The sequence below is a fragment of the Cherax quadricarinatus genome, chromosome 23, assembly GCF_038502225.1.
Source record: "Cherax quadricarinatus isolate ZL_2023a chromosome 23, ASM3850222v1, whole genome shotgun sequence".
Classification (NCBI taxonomy): Eukaryota; Metazoa; Arthropoda; class Malacostraca; order Decapoda; family Parastacidae; genus Cherax; species Cherax quadricarinatus.
In genome coordinates, this window is record NC_091314.1 from 42,602,862 (window position 1) to 42,626,298 (window position 23,437).

At 38.1% G+C, this 23,437-nt stretch overlaps 1 protein-coding gene across 4 annotated transcripts in view; it reads right to left on the minus strand.

Annotated features, from left to right (window-relative positions):
- Positions 1-23,437, minus strand: part of LOC128685674 (rho family-interacting cell polarization regulator 2) — a 535,723-nt gene that overhangs the window by 107,210 nt on the left and 405,076 nt on the right. For all 4 annotated transcript variants that reach the window (XM_070088105.1, XM_070088106.1, XM_070088107.1 and 1 more), the window contains 3 exons: positions 7,050-7,172; positions 6,537-6,683; positions 2,752-2,904 (listed from right to left, as the gene is read on the minus strand). In XM_070088105.1, the coding sequence (XP_069944206.1) occupies positions 2,752-2,904; positions 6,537-6,683; positions 7,050-7,172 (423 nt within the window). The remainder of the gene's footprint in view (positions 1-2,751; positions 2,905-6,536; positions 6,684-7,049; positions 7,173-23,437) is intronic.

The window sequence follows — 23,437 nt, forward strand, 5'->3', positions numbered from 1 at the left end:
CCTGAATTCAACCTGGAGTTACCTGGAGTTTACCTGGAGAGAGTTTCGGGGGTCAACGCCCCCGCGGCCCGGTCTGTGACCAGGCCTCCTGGTGGATCAGCGCCTGATCAACCAGGCTGTTGCTGCTGGCTGCACGCAAACCAACGTACGAGCCACAGCCCGGCTGATCAGGAACTGACTTTAGTTGCTTGTCCAGTGCCAGCTTGAAGACTGCCAGGGGTCTGTTGGTAATCCCCCTTATGTGTGCTGGGAGGCAGTTGAACAGTCTCGGGCCCCTGACACTTATTGTATGGTCTCTTAACGTGCTAGTGACACCCCTGCTTTTCATTGGGGGGATGGTGCATCGTCTGCCAAGTCTTTTGCTTTCGTAGTGAGTGATTTTCGTGTGCAAGTTTGGTACTAGTCCCTCTAGGATTTTCCAGGTGTATATGATCATGTATCTCTCCCTCCTGCGTTCCAGGGAATACAGGTTTAGAAACCTCAAGCGCTCCCAGTAATTGAGGTGTTTTATCTCCGTTATGCGCGCCGTGAAAGTTCTCTGTACATTTTCTAGGTCGGCAATTTCACCTGCCTTGAAAGGTGCTGTTAGAGTGCAGCAATATTCCAGCCTAGATAGAACAAGTGACCTGAAGAGTGTCATCATGGGCTTGGCCTCCCTAGTTTTGAAGGTTCTCATTATCCATCCTGTCATTTTTCTAGCAGATGCGATTGATACAATGTTATGGTCCTTGAAGGTGAGATCCTCCGACATAATCACTCCTAGGTCTTTGACGTTGGTGTTTCGCTCTATTTTGTGGCCAGAATTTGTTTTGTACTCTGATGAAGATTTAATTTCCTCATGTTTACCATATCTGAGTAATTGAAATTTCTCATCGTTGAACTTCATATTGTTTTCTGCAGCCCACTGAAAGATTTGGTTGATGTCCGCCTGGAGCCTTTCAGTGTCTGCAATGGAAGACACTGTCATGCAGATTCGGGTGTCATCTGCAAAGGAAGACACGGTGCTGTGGCTGACATCCTTGTCTATGTCGGATATGAGGATGAGGAACAAGATGGGAGCTAGTACTGTGCCTTGTGGGACAGAGCTTTTCACCGTAGCTGCCTCGGACTTTACTCTGTTGACGACTACTCTCTGTGTTCTGTTAGTGAGGAAATTATAGATCCATCGACCGACTTTTCCTGTTATTCCTTTAGCGCGCATTTTGTGCGCTATTACGCCATGGTCACACTTGTCGAAGGCTTTTGCAAAGTCTGTATATATTACATCTGCATTCTTTTTGTCTTCTAGTGCATTTAGGACCTTGTCGTAGTGATCCAGTAGTTGAGACAGACAGGAGCGACCTGTTCTAAACCCATGTTGCCCTGGGTTGTGTAACTGATGGGTTTCTAGATGGGTGGTGATCTTGCTTCTTAGGACCCTTTCAAAGATTTTTATGATATGGGATGTTAGTGCTATTGGTCTGTAGTTCTTTGCTGTTGCTTTACTGCCCCCTTTGTGGAGTGGGGCTATGTCTGTTGTTTTTAGTAACTGAGGGACGACCCCCGTGTCCATGCTCCCTCTCCATAGGATGGAAAAGGCTCGTGATAGGGGCTTCTTGCAGTTCTTGATGAACACAGAGTTCCATGAGTCTGGCCCTGGGGCAGAGTGCATGGGCATGTCATTTATCGCCTGTTCGAAGTCATTTGGCGTCAGGATAACATCGGATAGGCTTGTGTTAGTCAAATTTTGTGGCTCTCTCATAAAAAATTCATTTTGGTCTTCGACTCTCAGTCTGGTTAGCGGCTTGCTAAAAACTGAGTCATATTGGGACTTGAGTAGCTCACTCATTTCCTTGCTGTCATCTGTGTAGGACCCATCTTGTTTAAGTAGGGGCCCAATACTGGACGTTGTTCTCGATTTTGATTTGGCATAGGAGAAGAAATACTTTGGGTTTCTTTCGATTTCATTTATGGCTTTTAGTTCTTCCCGCGATTCCTGACTCCTAAAGGATTCTTTTAGCTTAAGTTCGATGCTTGCTATTTCTCTGACCAGTGTCTCCCTGCGCATTTCAGATATATTGACCTCTTTTAGCCGCTCTGTTATTCTTTTCCGTCGCCTGTAAAGGGAGCGCCTGTCTCTTTCTATTTTACATCTACTCCTCCTTTTTCTTAGAGGAATAAGCCTTGTGCATACATCGAGTGCCACCGAGTTAATCTGTTCTAGGCATAAGTTTGGGTCTCTGTATGAGCCCTATGAGTTTAGTGTTTCCCTTAATTATTATTATATTAATAAATTAATAATAACAACAACGGAATAATAATATTAGGTGACCATGAGTAGTGTCAGGTGTAAGCAGCCATCCATGCCTGTATGTCTGAGTCTGCCCAGAAGTGCACCTCAGGACCTTGTGGTAGTGAACATAACACTAACAGCAACAGGAATTATATACAAAACATCTTAAACATACCTAAAACTTCTAACTGGACATACCTTCCTTAGAACTTCACTGATGTGCTGCTTCAGAGAGGGTGAGTTAATATTTGTCAAAGGTCCTTAATTCAAGAAACTGGAACTATGCTGCTACAGCTGGATGGCAAGACGCCGTGTAGACAAATACAGTAAAAAAGACGGCGCAGAGCAAACCTTCATTTACAGTCTACAATTCACTCTACATAGAGCTTCACAATCCCCTTCTTGGGTCAACCCTGATTGCCACATTTATGAGGTTATTACTTCCTTATGAATATAAATAATAATAATAGTGGACTAACCTGTACATGAGGAATAGTTATAATATGCTGAGGTTTAAGAGTGTCGAAGTTATGTCTGTGAGCCAAGATGGCCGCCACCAGCCGCCCTTCTTCCTCCAGCAGCTTCAGTGAGTGACGCTCCTTACTTCTCAGTGGACCAAATGATCCCAGGTGCTATATATGTGCCGGGTAAAAGCTCATCATCATAATATTCTCCTATTATATATCAAAATTTTATATGACACACTATTTTAAATCAGTGGCCAATTATTATTTTAAAAATGTGTTTCTTTAAATTAAAATTAAAATTTATAACAAATCAACAAGAACAATGTGATGTACCTATGGCAATTAAAAACTGAACACAATTGGCATACACAAAGTACACATAGTATATAATACCTTCACTTGCCAAGTACTTTATCACACTTATTATTATAATAACATTAATTCCCTACTATTCTAAAAGATTAAGTTAGGAGAGGGATGGGGAACCTGTGGCCTTCTAGGGCATTAAGTGCAGCCTTCTGAATGAATTATTTTTCTTGAAGTTATTATATAATAATTAACTTTTTACAAAATAACCAACATCTGGCAGTATATCTAATAAAAAATTTCTTGAATTTGACCTTATTAGATTACAGCTAAATTTAATGTGACTCTCCAACACAAAAGGTTTGCACCCCTGAGTTAGGATAAACATAAGGATAATTTTCATTTTCTACAAAATAGGTGATATATCAATATTCTCAGTGTCACTAACATATGAAAAAAATTTAATCTTATTCTCAGTATCTATAAAACTCACAACCATTAAAACACTGAATGTGTTCACATTATGTTAATATGCTATGTCTAGTTTTAAGTAGCGTGTAAGCATTAGGAGTAGTCTGCCTTAAATGCCCCGGCATGTTACTGGTTTTCTTTGTACTTAACATTTTATAAAATGTAAATCATACACTATAACCTTTGTATTTGTATTTGATTACAACTGACAGACTTGGTTGACATAACTGGCACACTGCATGGAAAGTCCCAGGTTATGCAGGGCATCACAGGCAACCTAAGTTTTGTTTCTCAGGATACAACCCATACTGTTATAAGGAATTATTTTTTTTATTTACCTATATCAAAAAAATAATTCTTTTGTCATTCCTTACTTCTTTTTTTTTAACAAGCCAGCTGTCTATCCCATTGAGGCAGGGTGACCTCCCCAAAAAAAGAAACACTTTCACCATCATTCACACATAATAAGTGTCTTTGCAGAGGTGCTCAGAAATAACAATTTAGATGTCACTCCAAACAGCCAATATCCCAAACCCCTCCTTTAAAGTGCAGGTATTCAGAGGCGTCGCTAGGGTCTGTGTCACCCGGGGCGGAATCTTGGGTGTCACCCGGGGTAGCATCTTTGGTGTCACCCCCATGAAATCCAAGGGTGGGGAGATGGGGGGTAGTAAACTCCAGTTACATCAGCAAAGCATACCCAGTAACTAATGTTTAGCAATGAGAATGTTTACGGGCCATAAACTGAACAGGAGAATACTTCTCAACTTTATTAATGATAAAATAAATAATCATAGTAATATTAAGGAAACAAACTCAAATACCACTTTGAGTAGAGGCAACAGATCCTACATTTATTCATCTTCAATAATGCCCCCCCCCCCCAAAAAAAAAAACTTGAAAAATAAAGAAAAAACATTGCAATATCAGAGAAACACTAGTTCCGATTTGACCTTGAGTACGGGTAACATCTCAGTGAATCTGATCTTACATTTCCTTGCCTTCAATCCTGCAAAATCATCTATCACATCATCAAAATTAATGATTTTCCCTATATAGGCTATATAGAAACAAAGGATTCTTCTCTTATGTTGGTGTAGCACTGTTTTGGGCATCAGTGTCACCTTCTTTAGAGGCTCTATGGTGTCATCCCCTAAATGGTGTCAACCGGGGCAGAATGCCCCCCCCCTCCTTACGATGCCACTGCAGGTATTGTACTTCCCACCTCCAGGACTCAAGTCTGGCTAACCAGTTTCCCTGAATCCCTTCACAAAATATTACCCTGCTCAAACAGCTTGTCAAATCCCAAAAATCATTCGTCTCCATTCACTCCTATCTAACACGCTCACACATGCCTGCTGTATGTCCAGGCCCCTTGCACACATTACCTCTTTTACCCCCTCCCACTATCCTTTCCTAGGACGACCCCTACCCCTCCTTCCCTCTACTACAGATTTATACACCCTCCAAATTGAAATGACATTTCTTGTTCCACTTCTCTGACCCACTTTCTCTCATCTTCTCTTACCCACTCTTTCCCTTATCTTCTCTTACCCACTCTTTCTCTCATCTTCTCTTTCTAATCTCTGCCACTTCTCTTTGCTGCATTTTCATTTTTTTCTTTTCTCTCCTGTTCAGTTTCCTTGATTATCTCAATATGACTACCTACATGAAGGGCATATCTGAGGTGTGTGTAACTACTGGCAGAAATTGTCAAGCATGTCGAGGTGAGTGTGTATGTGTGTGTGTATACTTACCTCTAATGGCTGTAGGGCACGTCTGAAGTGCGTGTACTTACCTCTAATGGTTGTAGGGCATGTATGAGGTGTGCATACTTGCCATTAGTAGTTGTAGGGCATTTCTAAGGTGTGTATACTTGCATCTAGTGGTTGTAGAGCATGTCTAAGGTGTGTATACTTGCATCTAGTGGTTGTAGATCATATCTGAGGTGTGTAAACTTGCATCTAGTGGTTGTAGAGCATGTCTGAGGTGTGTATACTTACCTCTAGTAGTTGTAAGGCATGTATGAGGTGTGTATACTTACCTCTAGAGGGTGTAGGGCATGTATGAGGTGTGTATACTTACCTCTAGTGGGTGTAGGGCATGTATGAGGTGTGTATACTTACCTTTAGTGGGTGTAGGGCATGTATGAGGTGTGTATACTTACCTCTAATGGGTGTAGGGCATGTATGAGGTGTGTATACTTACCTCTAGTGGGTGTAGGGCATGACTGAGGTGTGTATACTTACCTCTAGTGGGTGTAGGGCATGTATGAGGTGTGTATATTTACCTCTAGTGGGTGTAGGGCATGATTGAGGTGTGTATACTTACCTCTAGTGGGTGTAGGGCATGACTGAGGTGTGTATACCTACCTTTAGTGGTTGTAAGGCATGCCTGTGTATATCTAACTCCAGTAGTTGTAGAGTATGTCTGATGTAGGTGTACCTATTTGCAGTAGTTGCAGAGTATGTCTGAGGTAGGTGTACCTACCTGCAGTAGCTGTAGAGTATGTTTGAGGTAGGTGTACCTACCTGCAGTAGTTGTAGAGTATGTCTGAGGTAGGTGCACCTACCTGCAGTAGTTGTAGAGTATGTCTGAGGTAGGTGTACCTACCTGCAGTAGCTGTAGAGTATGTTTGAGGTAGGTGTACCTATTTGCAGTAGTTGTAGAGTATGTTTGAGGTAGGTGTACCTACCTGCAGTAGCTGTAGAGTATGTTTGAGGTAGGTGTACCTACCTGCAGTAGTTGTAGAGTATGAATGAGGTAGGTGTACCTACCTGCAGTAGCTGTAGAGTATGTTTGAGGTAGGTGTACCTACCTGCAGTAGTTGTAGAGTATGTTTGAGGTAGGTGTACCTACCTGCAGTAGTTATAGGGCACATTTGAGGTAGGTGTACCTACCTGCAGTAGTTGTAGAGCATGTTTGGGATAGGTGTACCTACTTGCAGCAATTGTAGAGCATGTCTGCAGTAGGTGTACCTACCTGCAGTAGTTGTAGGGCATGTTTGAGGTAGGTGTACCTACCTGCAGTAGTTGTAGTGCATGTTTGAGGTGAGTGTAGAGGAAGAGGTCAAGCTGAAGTGTTGCAGTGACCAAGGGCTGACAGGTGTCTGGAAGAGTCGAGGCAGCAAGCATTGCTGCTGCTTCCTTGTTTTTCTTCTCTTCACATGCCTGTCACAGTGACATACATTAGCTCTTACTTATTATTTGTAACATAAGATAAAATGTGAAATTAAAATAAATAAATAATATACTAATCACAAAATTTATATCCTTCAATCATTTTTTATAGATAAATCAAATCTCTCTTTAAAAGACTTTGGATGAAGTATAACTTTAATGCTGATAAATATATCTGAGTCAAAGGAAAGAGATAACCACATGTTCAACAGATCAAACCTTATATCCTCCCATTTCATGGAGGTTGTATGACCCATAAGATTCTGCACTTACCCATAATAGAGATTATAATAAATCAATTCAATTATTTCAATACGATAAAAATTTTAAAAGTTATATAACAAATATGGTACTCACAGCAGGATTGTCATCATCAAAGTCATCATCACATTCTGCATTTAGGAAATCAAAACATTCCAATGCCGACTCTACCGAGAGGCTGATTTCTGAGGTATTACTGTCTCGTCTACTGCGACAATTCTGAAAACATAATTTAGTGTAAAGATGCTCAAAAGGCCTCAGCCTTGAAGACAGTATCAAAACAATTATTGAAGAGAAGAGAATGACAAAATTAATGCTAGCATACAATTGATTTTATTGAGAAGAATGGGGATTCAATCTACTGATGATAAAGGTGCAAAGTATGGTTGCTAAGCACTTAACCATTTCAGGGTTTCTGACATACTAGTACAGCTTATGCACCAGGGTTATTGACGTACTAGTACACCTAAATTCTAGCGCCTTCAATTCTAGCGAGAGAAAGCTGGAAGGCCTACATATGAAAGAATGGGTCTATGTGGTCAGTGTGCACAGTATAAAAAATATCCTGCAGCATACAGTGCGTAATGAGAAAAAAAAAACTTTGACCATGTTTTTGGTTTAAAACAGCGACTTTGCACTGTATTTTTGCATGGCATTTATGGTTGTATTCTAGTTTTCCTGGTCTCATTTTATAGAATGGAAGACGTATTACAGAAATTGACATGATTTTGACTGGTTTCACAATGAAAAGTACTTTGAAATTGAGCTCAAAGCAGCAGAAATGTTTGATTTTTGCCAAAGTTCAAAAGTAAACATATCATGCCAAGTGTCCAATACACATCAACTGATGAGTCTAATATTCTTTCACAAGTGCGCTGATATTATTTATACCATTTCTACACTAATGCAGTAGTCTGCATAGCAGTAAATCTTCTATTTTTTTGTGAGAATAAAAATTCAGAGTGGAAAGCAAAAGAAATGTAAGAGGGGCCTGAGGATGTAACTAATGAACAGAGGAAATGTTATTTTAGTGCCAGGAATGTCTGTCTTGTTTATTCTGGACCCTATTTGGAAATTGGCATCTTTGGAAATTCATGTGAAATTGGCAAAATTGCTAATTTCTGACCACTTTATTGGATAGTTGATATCAGTAAATGGGTAGTTTCTTGTACCCATTCAATAAAAAAATGGAGTTCTAGCGAAATAGTTATGATTTTTGCTGACTAGTACACTGGAATTGGCTGATAATAGGGCTCAAATTTGGCGAAATCACTGATGCGTAAACATCGTTGAGACCGCTAACTTCGTGAGAGCATAATTCCGTAAGTTTTCCATCAAATTTCATACTTTTGGTGTCATTATGATCGGGAAAAGATTCTCTTATCTTTTTATAAGAAAAAAATAATTTTTTTCCCTAAAAATTTTCGACCCTGAGAACAAGTTTAGGAGAGGGCCACTAGACCCTGAAAGGGTAAAGTTAGTATCACAGTGGAAAGTGTCATTAACCCTTTCATTGGTGAGAACTCTGATCCCAAACTCGCTCTCAGTGTCGAAAAATATTAAAAAAAAAAAAAAAAAAAAATTCTTACCGAAATCTAAGAATATTTTTCTCATTGTTTTAAGAGAAAAAAAAATTTGCAACCAGTACTTACTGAGATATAGAGGCATGAAGTTGGCAGAAGTGAACAGCTTACGGCAGCATCGGCAACTACTGCTCACTCGGTAATATTATTTTTACTTTTATTTAATTTTTTCTTTTCTTTTCTAATATTTTATTTTTCAAGTAGCTTTTGTGGCCTGTGAGACCAATACAGTGTATAATGTATATACAACCACTCATTGTATGCAACACAATAACCGCACAAACATTGTTATCATTATATTGTTTACAAAACATGTTTACACAAACCCACGCTGCCTTCCCCACCACCCATGCTGCCTTCCCCACCACCCATGCTGCCTTCCCCACTACCCATGCTGCCTTCCCCACTACCCATGCTGCCTTCCCCACCACACATGCTGTCTTCCCCACCACACATGCTGTCTTCCCCACCACCCACACTGTCTTCCCCATCCCCCACATCGAAATAAGTCACTTTGTCTGACTTTTTTTGGGTTATCCTAGGTAATCTACACATATGTGTTTATACAAACCCATGATGCCTTCCCCACCACCCATGTTGCCTTCCCCATGACCCACACTGTCTTCCCCACCACCCACATGGAAGTAAGTCACTGACTTTTTTGGTGGAAGGGAGGTGGAAGGTTGATAATTGTCTGGGTTTTCAGCACTATTTTTGGTATCCTGGGCATTGCTTTCGGTCAAAACCTCCTCAAAAACATGAGATTCATCTTCGTTGGCACTTCAATCTGTGTTAGAACTGTCACTTGGGAAAGGAAGAGTCCCAATTCGCTGGGGAGGGAGGTATTCCTTACCGCTAGGTTTGGTGACAAAGGTGTACTAAATTAGCACTCCTGCAATGCACTACGGCCTCCCCGATTTTTTTTTGTACTGTACACACCGACCACACAGTCACATTCTCTCACATGTACGTCTACCAACTTTCTCCTGCTAGATTTGAAGCATCTAGAATTTTGGCTTATTAATACATCACCAACACCAGCTTGTAAGCCATGCCTATATGGCACTGACAGTGAAAGGGTTAAGCAGGGAAAGGACTGAGATTTTTTTTTTTTCTTCATTTGAAACTACATTCTGTTAATGTTCAAAATAAAATGTTTGCTTTCCTGACAAACTGAAATATAATTTAGAATTTATGTTTAACTGTTTGAGGGTTAAGACCCATGCTCACAAACTTGCTCTCAGGATCGAAGAATTAAAAAAAAAAAAAAATTTTCTTGTGAAATGATAATCTTTTTCCCAAGGTAATGAAACCAAAAGCACGAAATTTGATGGAAAACTTACAGAATCACGCTCTCACAAAGTTAGCAGTCTCAGCAATATTTACACACTGGCGATTTCTCCCACTTTGACCCCTATTTTGGGCCAAATTCATTATTCCAGTCAACCAAACTCATAGCTATTTAGCTAGAACTCCTTTTATTCTATCGATTGAGTACAAGAAATTGTTCATTTACCTGCTTCAACTACCCGATAAAGTGATCAGAAATTACTAACTTGGCCAATTTCACACAAAATTCAAGAAACGCCAATTTCAAAAGTGGGCCCAGAATAAATAATGTAGACATAACTGGCACTAAAGTAACATTTTCTATGTTCATTTGTCACGTCTCTACATCCCTCTTATATTACGCTTACTTTTCATTTTGAATTTTTATTCACATAAGATTTACTGTTATATAGACTACCGAATAATGGTAATAATTGTATAAATAATGTCAGTGTATTTGTGAGTGCATATCAGACTAGCCAGTTGATGCATAGTAGACACGTGACGTGTTTTGTTTACTTTCGAACATTGGCAAAAATTGAACATCTCCGCTACTTTGAGCTCAATTTCAAGCTACTCTTAGTCTGTAAACCATAAAAAATCATCTCTATTTCTGTAATATGTCTTGCATTCTATCAAATGAGACCAAGAAACTGAGACTATAACCATAAAAAACAAACAAAAATATAGTGGAACCTCAGCTTACAAGTGCCCCACCATATGAATTTTTCAGGATATGAGCAGTCGCTCGGTCAATTTTTTGTTTCTGGATACGAACAAAAATTCAGGATGTGAGCTTCCCCCTCAAGGGAGGTTCCTTGATGCTGGTGAGGGGCTCTTGATCTAGGGAATTGTATCTGTGCTCCAGTTCCCTAAATTAAGCCTGAATGACAGTCCTGCTAACCCAAACACTGCCTCCACTGCCAGACAATCACTTAACCCAAGCTCAGGGAAATCAAGCTTTCTCCGCCATAGCTACACAGTATCTATTTTAGTGATACTATGAAAGGATATTGCAGAAGAAACATCATCAGTAAGAAAAGAATAACACCAAGGACCCTAGAACTCAACTTGTCTACCCAGCAGGACGCAGGTGTATCATCAACCCCCCTCACCACCACCACCCAGGGAACAACAACAACAAACATGGCTGACTCCCCCTACAACTCCACTCCCTTCAAAGGATTCACCCATGATAACTCAGGTATGATTATTCCTGACAATATCAGGGACTACATCGTCGCTCTAGAAAGCGAAATCAAAGATGTTAAAGCAGCACTTGCGCGACGAGAATCCAAGATAACCAACCTCGAGAACAAGATCCAAAATCTTGAAGAGAAGATTACATCGGGAAGTGCTGATGCAGAAAATACTCTGAAATCAGTTATAGCCAGTAAAAGTTATTGTGCAAAACAATGAAATCAAAGAAACACGTTTGCTAGGAAAACAAGGTAGTAAACACAATATTATGATCAGACTTCATTCATATGATAAAAGAAAGGTCTTAATTAAATCAGCAAAGTTTTGGAGTGAGATTAACAAGTTAAGAAAGCCTAGAGAACAAATGGATTTGTCAGTTAAAAATAGGAGAGGAGAGTTATTAAATGGAGAGTTAGAGGTATTGGGAAGATGGAAGGAATATTTTGAGGAATTGTTAAATGTTGATGAAGATAGGGAAGCTGTGATTTCGTGTATAGGGCAAGGAGGAATAACATCTTGTAGGAGTGAGGAAGAGCCAGTTGTGAGTGTGGGGGAAGTTCGTGAGGCAGTAGGTAAAATGAAAGGGGGTAAGGCAGCCGGGATTGATGGGATAAAGATAGAAATGTTAAAAGCAGGTGGGGATATAGTTTTGGAGTGGTTGGTGCAATTATTTAATAAATGTATGGAAGAGGGTAAGGTACCTAGGGATTGGCAGAGAGCATGCATAGTTCCTTTGTATAAAGGCAAAGGGGATAAAAGAGAGTGCAAAAATTATAGGGGGATAAGTCTGTTGAGTGTACCTGGTAAAGTGTATGGTAGAGTTATAATTGAAAGAATTAAGAGTAAGACGGAGAATAGGATAGCAGATGAACAAGGAGGCTTTAGGAAAGGTAGGGGGTGTGTGGACCAGGTGTTTACAGTGAAACATATAAGTGAACAGTATTTACATAAGGCTAAAGAGGTCTTTGTGGCATTTATGGATTTGGAAAAGGCGTATGACAGGGTGGATAGGGGGGCAATGTGGCAGATGTTGCAAGTGTATGGTGTAGGAGGTAGGTTACTGAAAGCAGTGAAGAGTTTTTACGAGGATAGTGAGGCTCAAGTTAGAGTATGTAGGAAAGAGGGAAATTTTTTCCCAGTAAAAGTAGGCCTTAGACAAGGATGTGTGATGTCACCGTGGTTGTTTAATATATTTATAGATGGGGTTGTAAGAGAAGTAAATGCGAGGGTCTTGGCAAGAGGCGTGGAGTTAAAAGATAAAGAATCACACACAAAGTGGGAGTTGTCACAGCTGCTCTTTGCTGATGACACTGTGCTCTTGGGAGATTCTGAAGAGAAGTTGCAGAGATTGGTGGATGAATTTGGTAGGGTGTGCAAAAGAAGAAAATTAAAGGTGAATACAGGAAAGAGTAAGGTTATGAGGATAACAAAAAGATTAGGTGATGAAAGATTGAATATCAGATTGGAGGGAGAGAGTATGGAGGAGGTGAACGTATTCAGATATTTGGGAGTGGACGTGTCAGCGGATGGGTCTATGAAAGATGAGGTGAATCATAGAATTGATGAGGGAAAAAGAGTGAGTGGTGCACTTAGGAGTCTGTGGAGACAAAGAACTTTGTCCTTGGAGGCAAAGAGGGGAATGTATGAGAGTATAGTTTTACCAACGCTCTTATATGGGTGTGAAGCGTGGGTGATGAATGTTGCAGCGAGGAGAAGGCTGGAGGCAGTGGAGATGTCATGTCTGAGGGCAATGTGTGGTGTGAATATAATGCAGAGAATTCGTAGTTTGGAAGTTAGGAGGAGGTGCGGGATTACCAAAACTGTTGTCCAGAGGGCTGAGGAAGGGTTGTTGAGGTGGTTCGGACATGTAGAGAGAATGGAGCAAAACAGAATGACTTCAAGAGTGTATCAGTCTGTAGTGGAAGGAAGGCGGGGTAGGGGTCGGCCTAGGAAGGGTTGGAGGGAGGGGGTAAAGGAGGTTTTGTGTGCGAGGGGCTTGGACTTCCAGCAGGCATGCGTGAGCGTGTTTGATAGGAGTGAATGGAGACAAATGGTTTTTAATACTTGACGTGCTGTTGGAGTGTGAGCAAAGTAACATTTATGAAGGGATTCAGGGAAACCGGCAGGCCGGACTTGAGTCCTGGAGATGGGAAGTACAGTGCCTGCACTCTGAAGGAGGGGTGTTAATGTTGCAGTTTAAAAACTGTAGTGTAAAGCACCCTTCTGGCAAGACAGTGATGGAGTGAATGATGGTGAAAGTTTTTCTTTTTCGGGCCACCCTGCCTTGGTGGGAATCGGCCGGTGTGATAATAAAAAATAAATCAGCAATTACAATGAAAAATGGAGTGTTCATCAACGAGTGTCTAACGAGAAAACGTCAAAACCTTCTGTTCAGGTTGAGAAAACTTAAACAGGAAAACAAAATACATCAGTGTTTCACTTGAGATGGTAAAATACTAATTAGAAAAACTTCAACAGGAAAACAATACACCATCTCAAATGAACATGGATTTCTCTACCTTCCTTAGAAAAGCTGACATTTCTGTAACAGATTAGATAAGTGTCCTTAACACATATATACGTGTGGTGCATATAGTGTATGTTACTATTATATTATTGTGCATTATTATTATTTACTATTACATTATTGTGCATTATTATTTTTTTCTTTTACTAGCTAATACCAGCTACCTCAAATACTTTTTACTTTTTAATTGCTATTAATTGCTCATAATTTTGTGTTGCAAGTCAAATCTTACTCCAAATTAATGTTATTCATGGTTGCTACCTGTCAATTTAATTCAGCTTACCACTACTTTTTTAATTCCCTTTATATTGTGTGAGCAATTAGTGTATATTCCAATTACATTATTGTGTGAGTCCCAAAACTATCTTTTGCTAGCTAGTACCAGCTGCCTCATATTTCTCTACTTTTTATAGTGCAATTAATTGCTCAACTTATTATACATTACAAATCAGATCTTACTCCCAAATCAATATTATATCATAGTGACTATCTGTCCATTGAACTTTGTTTACCATTACTTAATTTAGTCCCTTATATGTTTTCTCCTTTATTTTAGCTTTATATAACAACCTTAGTTCATATATTCACAATTGTTAAAATAATCAAAGTGATATTCTCAGGTGCTCAAGTGTAATAAGTTCACTATTTTGCCATTAAAATACTCCAGGTGCTATACACTACCTCAGGTGCTACTGATTTTACTTTTAATACATTCTTTTACTATTATATCCATTAGCTACTTTATTTTAACTGTAAATATCTACTGTAGTTCATAAACTCACTTGTTAAAACAATTAAGGTGCTATTAGATGCTTAAGTGTATAACTGAATTATCTATTCTGTAATAATCCCTTTTTCTTTCAAATTTTTACAAGTTTTAGATTAATCACGGAGTCTTAGTCATAAGTCTAGTTGTAGATTCAATATAAATCTTATATCATTTTACTCAGAAAATCTAGTTTGTAAAATTACTCTCATCCTATGATTACAGGCATAGATCCTGATGTAAACTTTTTACAAAATGAATTACCCAAATCAACCAGTAACTGTAATTACTACACAGCAGACCAAGCAAAGACATTTCTCAGTGCAAACAATAACATAACCATCTTTAACTACAATGTCAGATCCTTGAGCAAACATTATGATGACCTCACAGCATTACTCAATTCCCTTCATTCCAATATATCAATCATCACACTCACAGAAACCTGGCTTAAGCCTGATATTACAGATTTCTATACCATTCCTGGCTACATGGCCATACACAACTGTAGAGCAGACCAGCAAGGGGAAGGAACAGCTATATACTATTCAAATCAACTCGAATTTATCAATAAATCTTGCACAAGGGATGAACGTGAAGAATATATCATAGCCAAATTTAAATCAAAAGACCTGCAAAAACCCCTCACAGTTATAAACATCTACAGAGTACCACAGTCAAACATTTATCACTTTAGTGAAAAACTAGGAAACATGATTACTGATGCACACATGAATAAAGACCACCTACTACTAACAGGAGATTTCAACATAAACATACTACACGACCAGGACCCACAAGTAACCGAATTCACAAACACAATGAGTAACTGCCTGTTGCTACCAGCAATATCTAAACCTACAAGAATCTCCGAGACAAGCATCTCCTTAATAGACCACATCTGGACAAACACCATATCCCCTTTAAAATCAGGCATAATCACAGACAACACTACAGACCACTACCCAACCTTTCTCATAACTAATCTGGGCAAACTGCCACAAGACATTACTAAAGTAACCTTCAGACCACATAACGAGATAGAAGTTAACAACTTTACAGCAGCTATGAATAACATCGATTGGCAAATGAGCTTGAAACATATACAGATATGAATGAATGTATAAATAATTTTCTAAAAAAAAGCCCAATGCCTCTATAACAGACATTGCCCCAGAAAAACTAAACAGATCACAGCAAAGAGACTGAATAATCCCTGGCTAACACCAAGCATCCTCAAATCCATTAACACAAAGCACAAATATGAAAAACAATATAGAATGGGTCAAATAACTAGAGAACAGTCTAAAAGTTACTCATCAGCACTTACCAGCCTGATAAGAAGGTCAAAAAAATTGTATTATGAAAATAGATTACATAACATCAAAAGTGATATGAAAAAAACCTGGAAAACTCTATCTGAAATTCTTGGAACTAAAAAGTTATCCAAAAATAAAGCAATCAAACTAACAAAATCAGATGAACCCCTACTCACTCCAACCGAAACAGCAAACAGACTTAATGTTTTCTTCTCCACCACAGGAAAAAATCTCGCAAACAAAATACACCAAGCACAAACACCCGTCCATCTGACTACCTCATAGGTACCTACCCAAATACGCTATTCCTAGCTCCAACCAACCACATTGAAGTTACACTCATCATAAACACCCTTAAAAACAAGGCAGGAGACATACACAACTTTTTTTTTTTTTTTTCAACAAGTCGGCCGTCTCCCACCGAGGCAGGGTGACCCAAAAAAGAAAGAAAATCCCCAAAAAGCTTTTATGTTTTGCACTCAGAAAAAGCTTCATATACAAGATATTGTCACCAATTATTGCAAGTCCGCTCTTTAACAAATCCATTGTCAGGTCCCAAGTATCATTCTACCTTCCCAACACCATCCTCAAAATCCAGAAACATCTACCTTCCCAACAATCCTCAAAATAGCGAGGGTCACTCCGATCCATAAAGGAGGTGACCAAGCTGACTTGAATAACTATAGACCAATATCTAACTTACCAATGCTCTCTAAAATCTTTGAAAAATTAATTCACAGATGGATCTACTCCTACCTCGTTTCACACAACATATTAAACCTTTGTCAGTTTGGATTCAGGAATAATAAAAGCACAAATGATGATATCATACACATGCTAGAACTAATATATACCGCACTTGAAAAGAAAGAAGTCCCGCTGGGCATTTTCATTGATTTACGTAAAGCTTTCGATACAGTCGACCATGAACTACTGTACTCCAAATTAATGCACTATGGTATCAGAGGCCACTCCCTCAACTACCTAAAGTCATACCTTAGTAACAGAACTCAATATGTGTATGCAAATGATGCAAACTCTTCCACCCAACCAATCACAGTAGGAGTCCCACAAGGAAGCATCCTTGGACCACTCCTCTTTCTCATCTACATCAATGATCTACTGAATGCATCACAGCTACTCAAACCCATATTATTTGCAGATGACACTACATATGTCTTTTCCCACCCAAACACAGTCATACTAGCAAACACAGTCAATGCTGAATTACAGAAAATATCTGCCTGGATGATGACTAACAAACTTACCCTGAACACTGATAAAACCTATTTCATTCAGTTTGGAAACAAAGCTGCAAATGATCCAATTAACATAACGCTAAATGGATCATCAGTCACAAGACTCACAGAGGGAAAATTCCTAGGTATCCATCTTGACAGTAGCCTTAAGTTCCGGACACACATACAACAAATCACCAAGAAAATCTCCAAGACTGTAGGCATACTATCAAAGATAAGGTGCTATGTTCCACAATCAGCTCTCCTGGCACTGTACCATTCACTCATATACCCTTATTTTACATATGGAATTTGTGCATGGGGATCAACAACATCCAATCACCTAAAACCCCTAATAACCTAGCAAAAGGCAGCAGTAAGAATGATAACAAATTCCCACTCCTGCCAGCATACTCCACCAATTTTCAAAAGTCTGAATCTGCTCACCATTAAGAACATCCATACTTATTCATGTGCCTACTACATACACAGAACAATACACTCAAACATAAACCCTCCACTCAAACTTCTCCTCACCAACCTAAACAGGACACATGACCACAACACAAGACACAGATCTCTTTTTGATATACCTCGTGTCCACATCACACTGTGTAAAAACTATGCACATAAAAGGCCCCAAAATATGGAATTCATTACCAGAAGATATTAAAATAACCCAGTCTGAAAGTCAATTTAAGACTCTTCTCAAAAGACACTTAATCACCCTAGACTAAATGCTAAATACTCAGTATACATTTACTCACCTATGTACTCCCACATCATAAGTGAAACAATCACATTGAACCTTTTATCCATTGTTGACAGGAATATAACTGAATCATTGTTTTCACAAAAAGCATTTTCGAATATAAATATATCTTTGTTTTATACAAATTTTGATTCATTTACAATTAATATTCTACTGTACAACTATGAAATAATTACTATCCTATTGTACAACTATGATATACTCCTTAGTGTTAAGTAGACTGTAAGCCAATAATGTTAAGTTGGCCCATAATGCCAAGGCATAATAGAGGCTCTCTTTGCACTGCAACCCACTATTGTAAATACAAAATCTCAATGTACTGTTTGCAAAGACATAAAATAAATAAATAAATAAATATCTTCCACCACCTCCCCCACACAGGCACTGTATAATCCTATGGGTTTAGTGCTTCCCCATTATAATAATAATAATAATAATAATAATAATAATAATAGAAAGAAAATCCCCAAAAAGAAAATACTTTCATCATCATTCAACACTTTCACCACACTCACACATTATCACTGCTTTTGCAGAGGTGCTCAGAATACAACAGTTTAGAAGCATATACGTATAAAGATACACAACATATCCCTCCAAACTGCCAATATCCCAAACCCCTCCTTTAAAGTGCAGGCATTGTACTTCCCATTTCCAGGACTCAAGTCCGACTATATGAAAATAACCGGTTTCCCTGAATCCCTTCACTAAATATTACCCTGCTCACACTCCAACAGATCATCAGGTCCCAAGTATCATTCGTCTCCATTCACTCCTATCTAACTTATCTATCTATCTTGCTCCCGGCATTTTAGTCGCCTCTTACAACACGCATGGCTTATGGAGGAAAAATTCTGTTCCACTTCCCCATGGAGATAAGAGGAAATAAACAAGAACAAGAACTAGAAAGAAAATAGAAGAAAACCGAGAGGGATGTGTATATATATGCTTGTACATGAATGTGTAGTGTGACCTAAGTGTAAGTAGAAGTAGCAAGATGTACCTGAAATCTTGCATGTGTATGAGACAGAATAAAAAGACAACAGCAATCCTACCATCATGTAAAACAATTACAAGCTTCCATTTTACACTCGCTTGGTAGGATGGTAGTACCTCCCTGGGCGCTTGCTGTCTACCAGCCTACTACCTATATTATTATTATTATTATTATTATTATTATTATTATTATTATATAATAATAATAATAATAATAATAATAATAATAATAATAATAATAATAATATAGGTAGTAGGCTGGTAGACAGCCTAATAATAATAATAATAATAATAATAATATAGGTAGTAGGCTGGTAGACAGCAAGCGCCCAGGGAGGTACTACCATCCTACCAAGCGAGTGTAAAATGGAAGCTTGTAATTGTTTTACATGATGGTAGGATTGCTGTTGTCTTTTTATTCTGTCTCATACACATGCAAGATTTCAGGTACATCTTGCTACTTCTACTTACACTTAGGTCACACTACACATTCATGTACAAGCATATATATACACATCCCTCTTGGTTTTCTTCTATTTTCTTTCTAGTTCTTGTTCTTGTTTATTTCCTCTTATCTCCATGGGGAAGTGGAACAGAATTTTTCCTCCATAAGCCATGCGTGTTGTAAGAGGCGACTAAAATGCCGGGAGCAAGGGGCTAGTAACCTCTTCTCCTGTATATATTACTAAATGTAAAAGGAGAAACTTTCATTTTTCCTTCTGGGCCACCCTGCCTCAGTGGGATACGGCCGGTTTGTTAAAAGAATAATAATAATAATAATAATAATAATAATAATAATAATAATAATAATAATTTATTTATTTATTTATTTGAACATGATATATACAGAAGTACCAAGAAATACAGTGGTTAAGTGTAACATGCCAAAGCCCCTTGTATGCAGAGCATTATGGGCAGGCTTAAAATTAACTTAAGATTAACTAAGCAATGATATATTCAGTGGTAAACATTATTGTAAACAGACAACAATTAAGCAAAATGAGTATTTCAAACACAGGTCATATGGTCATTCACTGTGCTACTGTGCATTCAGTAGAATGTAGTATTCTGTTAGGTAATGTAATTAAAAATAACAAAGTTTGATTGGGTCACAGGTTAAACATTTATGAGACACAATTATTCAGTATTTATTTAGCTGTGGGTGAGTAAGTGATTTTTAAGAAGAGACTTGAATTTATAAACAAGACAGTGTTTCTTTTATATTCACAGGTAATGAATTCCATATTTTTGGGCCTTTTATGTGCATTGAGTTTTTGCATAGTGTGAGATGGACACGAGGAGCATCAAAGAGTGATCTGTGCCTTGTGTTATGGTCATGTGTTCTGTTGAGGTTGGTAAGGAGACGTTTGAGGGGAGGGTTTATATCCGAGTTAAGTGTTCTATGTATGTAGTAGGTACAATAATAAGTATGGATGTTTTGTATGGTGAGTAGGTTTAGAGTTTTGAAAATTGGTGGAGTGTGCTGCCTGTAGTGGGAATTTGTTATCATTCTGACTGCAGCCTTTTGTTGGGTAATTAATGGTCTGAGATGGTTTATTGTTGTTGAGCCCCATGCACAAATTCCATAGGTGAGATAGGGGTAAATAAGTGAGTGATATAGGGCCAGGAGGGTTGACTGTGGAACATAGTACTGTATCTTCAGTAGTATGCCTACGGTCTTGGAAATTTTCTTGGAAATTTGTTGTATGTTTGAAATTTGAGTCTATTATCAAGGTGGATTCCTAAGAATTTTCCTTCTGTGAGCTTTGTGATAGGTGATCTGTTTATCATCATGTTAAGAAGGACATCTGTAGCTCTGTTACCAAACTGAATGAAGTAGGTTTTGTCAATGTTGAAAGTAAGTTTGTTAGTCCTCATCCAGGTAGATATTTTCTGTAATTCAGTATACACAGTATTGGCTAGCATGACTGGACTCGGGGGAGAGAAGACGTATGTAGTGTCATCTGCAAATAGTGTAGGTTTGAGTAGTTGCGATGCATTTGGTAGGTCATTTATGTAAACGAGAAAGAGAAGAGGGCCAAGGACACTTCCCTGTGGGACACCAACTGTAATTGGCTATGTGGAAGAGTTTGCTCCATTTGTGTACACATATTGGCTTCTGTTGCTAAGGTATGACTTTAGGTAGTTGAGGGAGTGCCCTCTTATACCATAGTGTGACAATTTTATGTGGAGCAAGCCATGGTCAACTGTATCAAAAGCTTTACGTAAATCAATGAAGATCCCCAGTGGGACTTCTTTTTTCTCTAGTGCAGTGTATATTTGTTCTAGAATGTGTATAATAGCATCATTCATATATAATAATAATAAAAATAATAATAATATAATAATATAATAATACATATAATAATAATATAATAATAATAATACTATAATAATAATATGAGCAGGGTAATATTTAGTGAAGGGATTCAGGGAAACCGGTTATTTTATATAACCGGACTTGAGTCCTGGAAATGGGAAGTACAATGCCTGCACTCTAAAGGAGGGGTTTGGGATATTGGCAGTTTGGAGAGACATATTGTGTATTTTTATACGTATATACTTCTAAACTGTTGTATTCTGGGCACCTCTGCAAAAACAGTGATTATGTGTGAGTGAGGTGAAAGTGTTGAATGATGATGAAAGTATTTTCTTTTTGGGGATTTTCTTTCTCTTTGGGTCACCCTGCCTCGGTGGGAGACGGCCGACTTATTAAAAAAAAAAAAAAATAAACATACTATAATAACAAGTGAGCTTCAAAAGGTCGTCACTAGATGGCAGTGAATACCACAACAATGTGGGAGCGGGAATGGCCGCCTCCACTCGTCATATAATGACATATTTTATTTCTGTTTGTATATATCAGGTTTCTATGTTATTTATATTGTTTATTATGTCATGTTAGATAAATTGTGATAGATAAATAAGCTGTAGAGTTGAAATTAGCATTATATTGAAAGTATTCTGTCTTGCCTCCAGAGAACAGGAATTCTGCTGGAACGAATTAATGGCATTTCAATTAATTTAAATGAGGAAAACTGACTCAGCATATGAGCAGATCGGGATACAAGCTAGGTCATGGAGTGGATTAAACTTGTACATTACGCTGAAGTTCCACTGTACACTGCAAAGTCAATGTTTTACACCAGCTTTTTTTTCTCATTATACACTGTGTGCTGCAGGACTTTTTACCACACACACTGATCATGCAGACCCATTCTGTCATATGTAGGCCTACCAGCTTTCTCCCGCAAGAGCCGCTAGAATTTTGGCATAGTTTTACGGGACTAACCCTACTTCAGATTCGTAATTTTACAGGACCATCCCCCGAAAGGTTTAACAGTTACTATAGAAGACTGTACAGCAGGTCCTTGAATAATGTCATTTTGTTCAACATTGCTTCGTTATAACGTTGTTGAGAAAAAATCAAATGAATACAATGGACACAAATTACTGTAAAATAAAAATTTGTCAAGTATATGATAATCATACAAATGCATGACAATAAACGATGCAGTATGAAAGCGCTCAGTGAGTCTGCCATATTTGTTATTTTTTGTTTTTGAACTGTATAGTAATGCACGGCGCTCCTTACAATTTTCACTTTGCAAGCATTTATTCCTGCAATGAGTGCTAAAGATGCATTGTGCATCCCCTGATGTCTGTGGCCACAAAAACACAGAGAAAAAGTATGACATTAGAAACAAAACTATACGTTTTAAAGAGGTTTGATGATGAACAGCAAGCCTATGGTAATATTGGTTTTGTTACATGTTTTATATAAAGTCACAGTTTCCAAGAGCCCATCAGCAACGTTAACCGAGGACTAACTATATACATCAAAATTAGACACCAGCAATAATCATTCTCCTATGGTTGTATCACAGAAAATTTAAAGAATTTATTCTGTAAGCATAAAACTCTACATCATAAAGGAGTCTGACAGATTAAAGAAGGATGACATTTGCAAAACAGTGAAAAGACAAAAGCACAAAGGCAAATGGTAAATAAAGGTAGGAGGCTCTTTTTCCAAAAATAAAACTGTGGATAATGCAGTTTGGTAGGTTATTAGCTCATTATGTTCATGCGTGTCTGGAAAGCAGCTAGGGATTGAGAGATGGTAAACAAAGCTTTCTTTTTTGGGTCACCCTGCATTGTTGAGAGATAAATGATGTTTAAATGCTTTATAAAAAAAAAATATATTGATATAATGAATATTTAAAAATCTGCTGACATAAAAATATACATACTTCAAAAGTTAAGTGCAGGTCAATAATTTATATTTGTTACTAATTTGATAAATGATATACAATCAACAAATAATGTGAAAAGGTAATATATTACAGAGAATGAACTTAAGATAAATTTGTGTATGTATGGTTAATGTAGTGTTTCCTTCAAGACCTTGATACTGAGTAAGGCTTTTGGTAGAAAAATGATGAAAACATTGGTAATAAAATTTGGAGAAAAAAATTAGTAATAAAAATTGGAAGGAAAATTATGAAAAAGTGCAGAGGATCACAGGTGTTCATACACAAAAAACTGACCCTAACTAAAAAGAATATTTATAAGGAAACAAGAAACACTTATCTACATATTGTTCAACAACAAAAATATTATAGTTTGACAAGCCAGTGGGAAAATGTAAAGTTTTTCGCTTATGTTTTTGAAAACACGAAGCTAAGAAGGATGAACAAAAGTGATGCTAAGATGCACTCATGAATATACACTGAATCAGATTGTAGAACAAGACA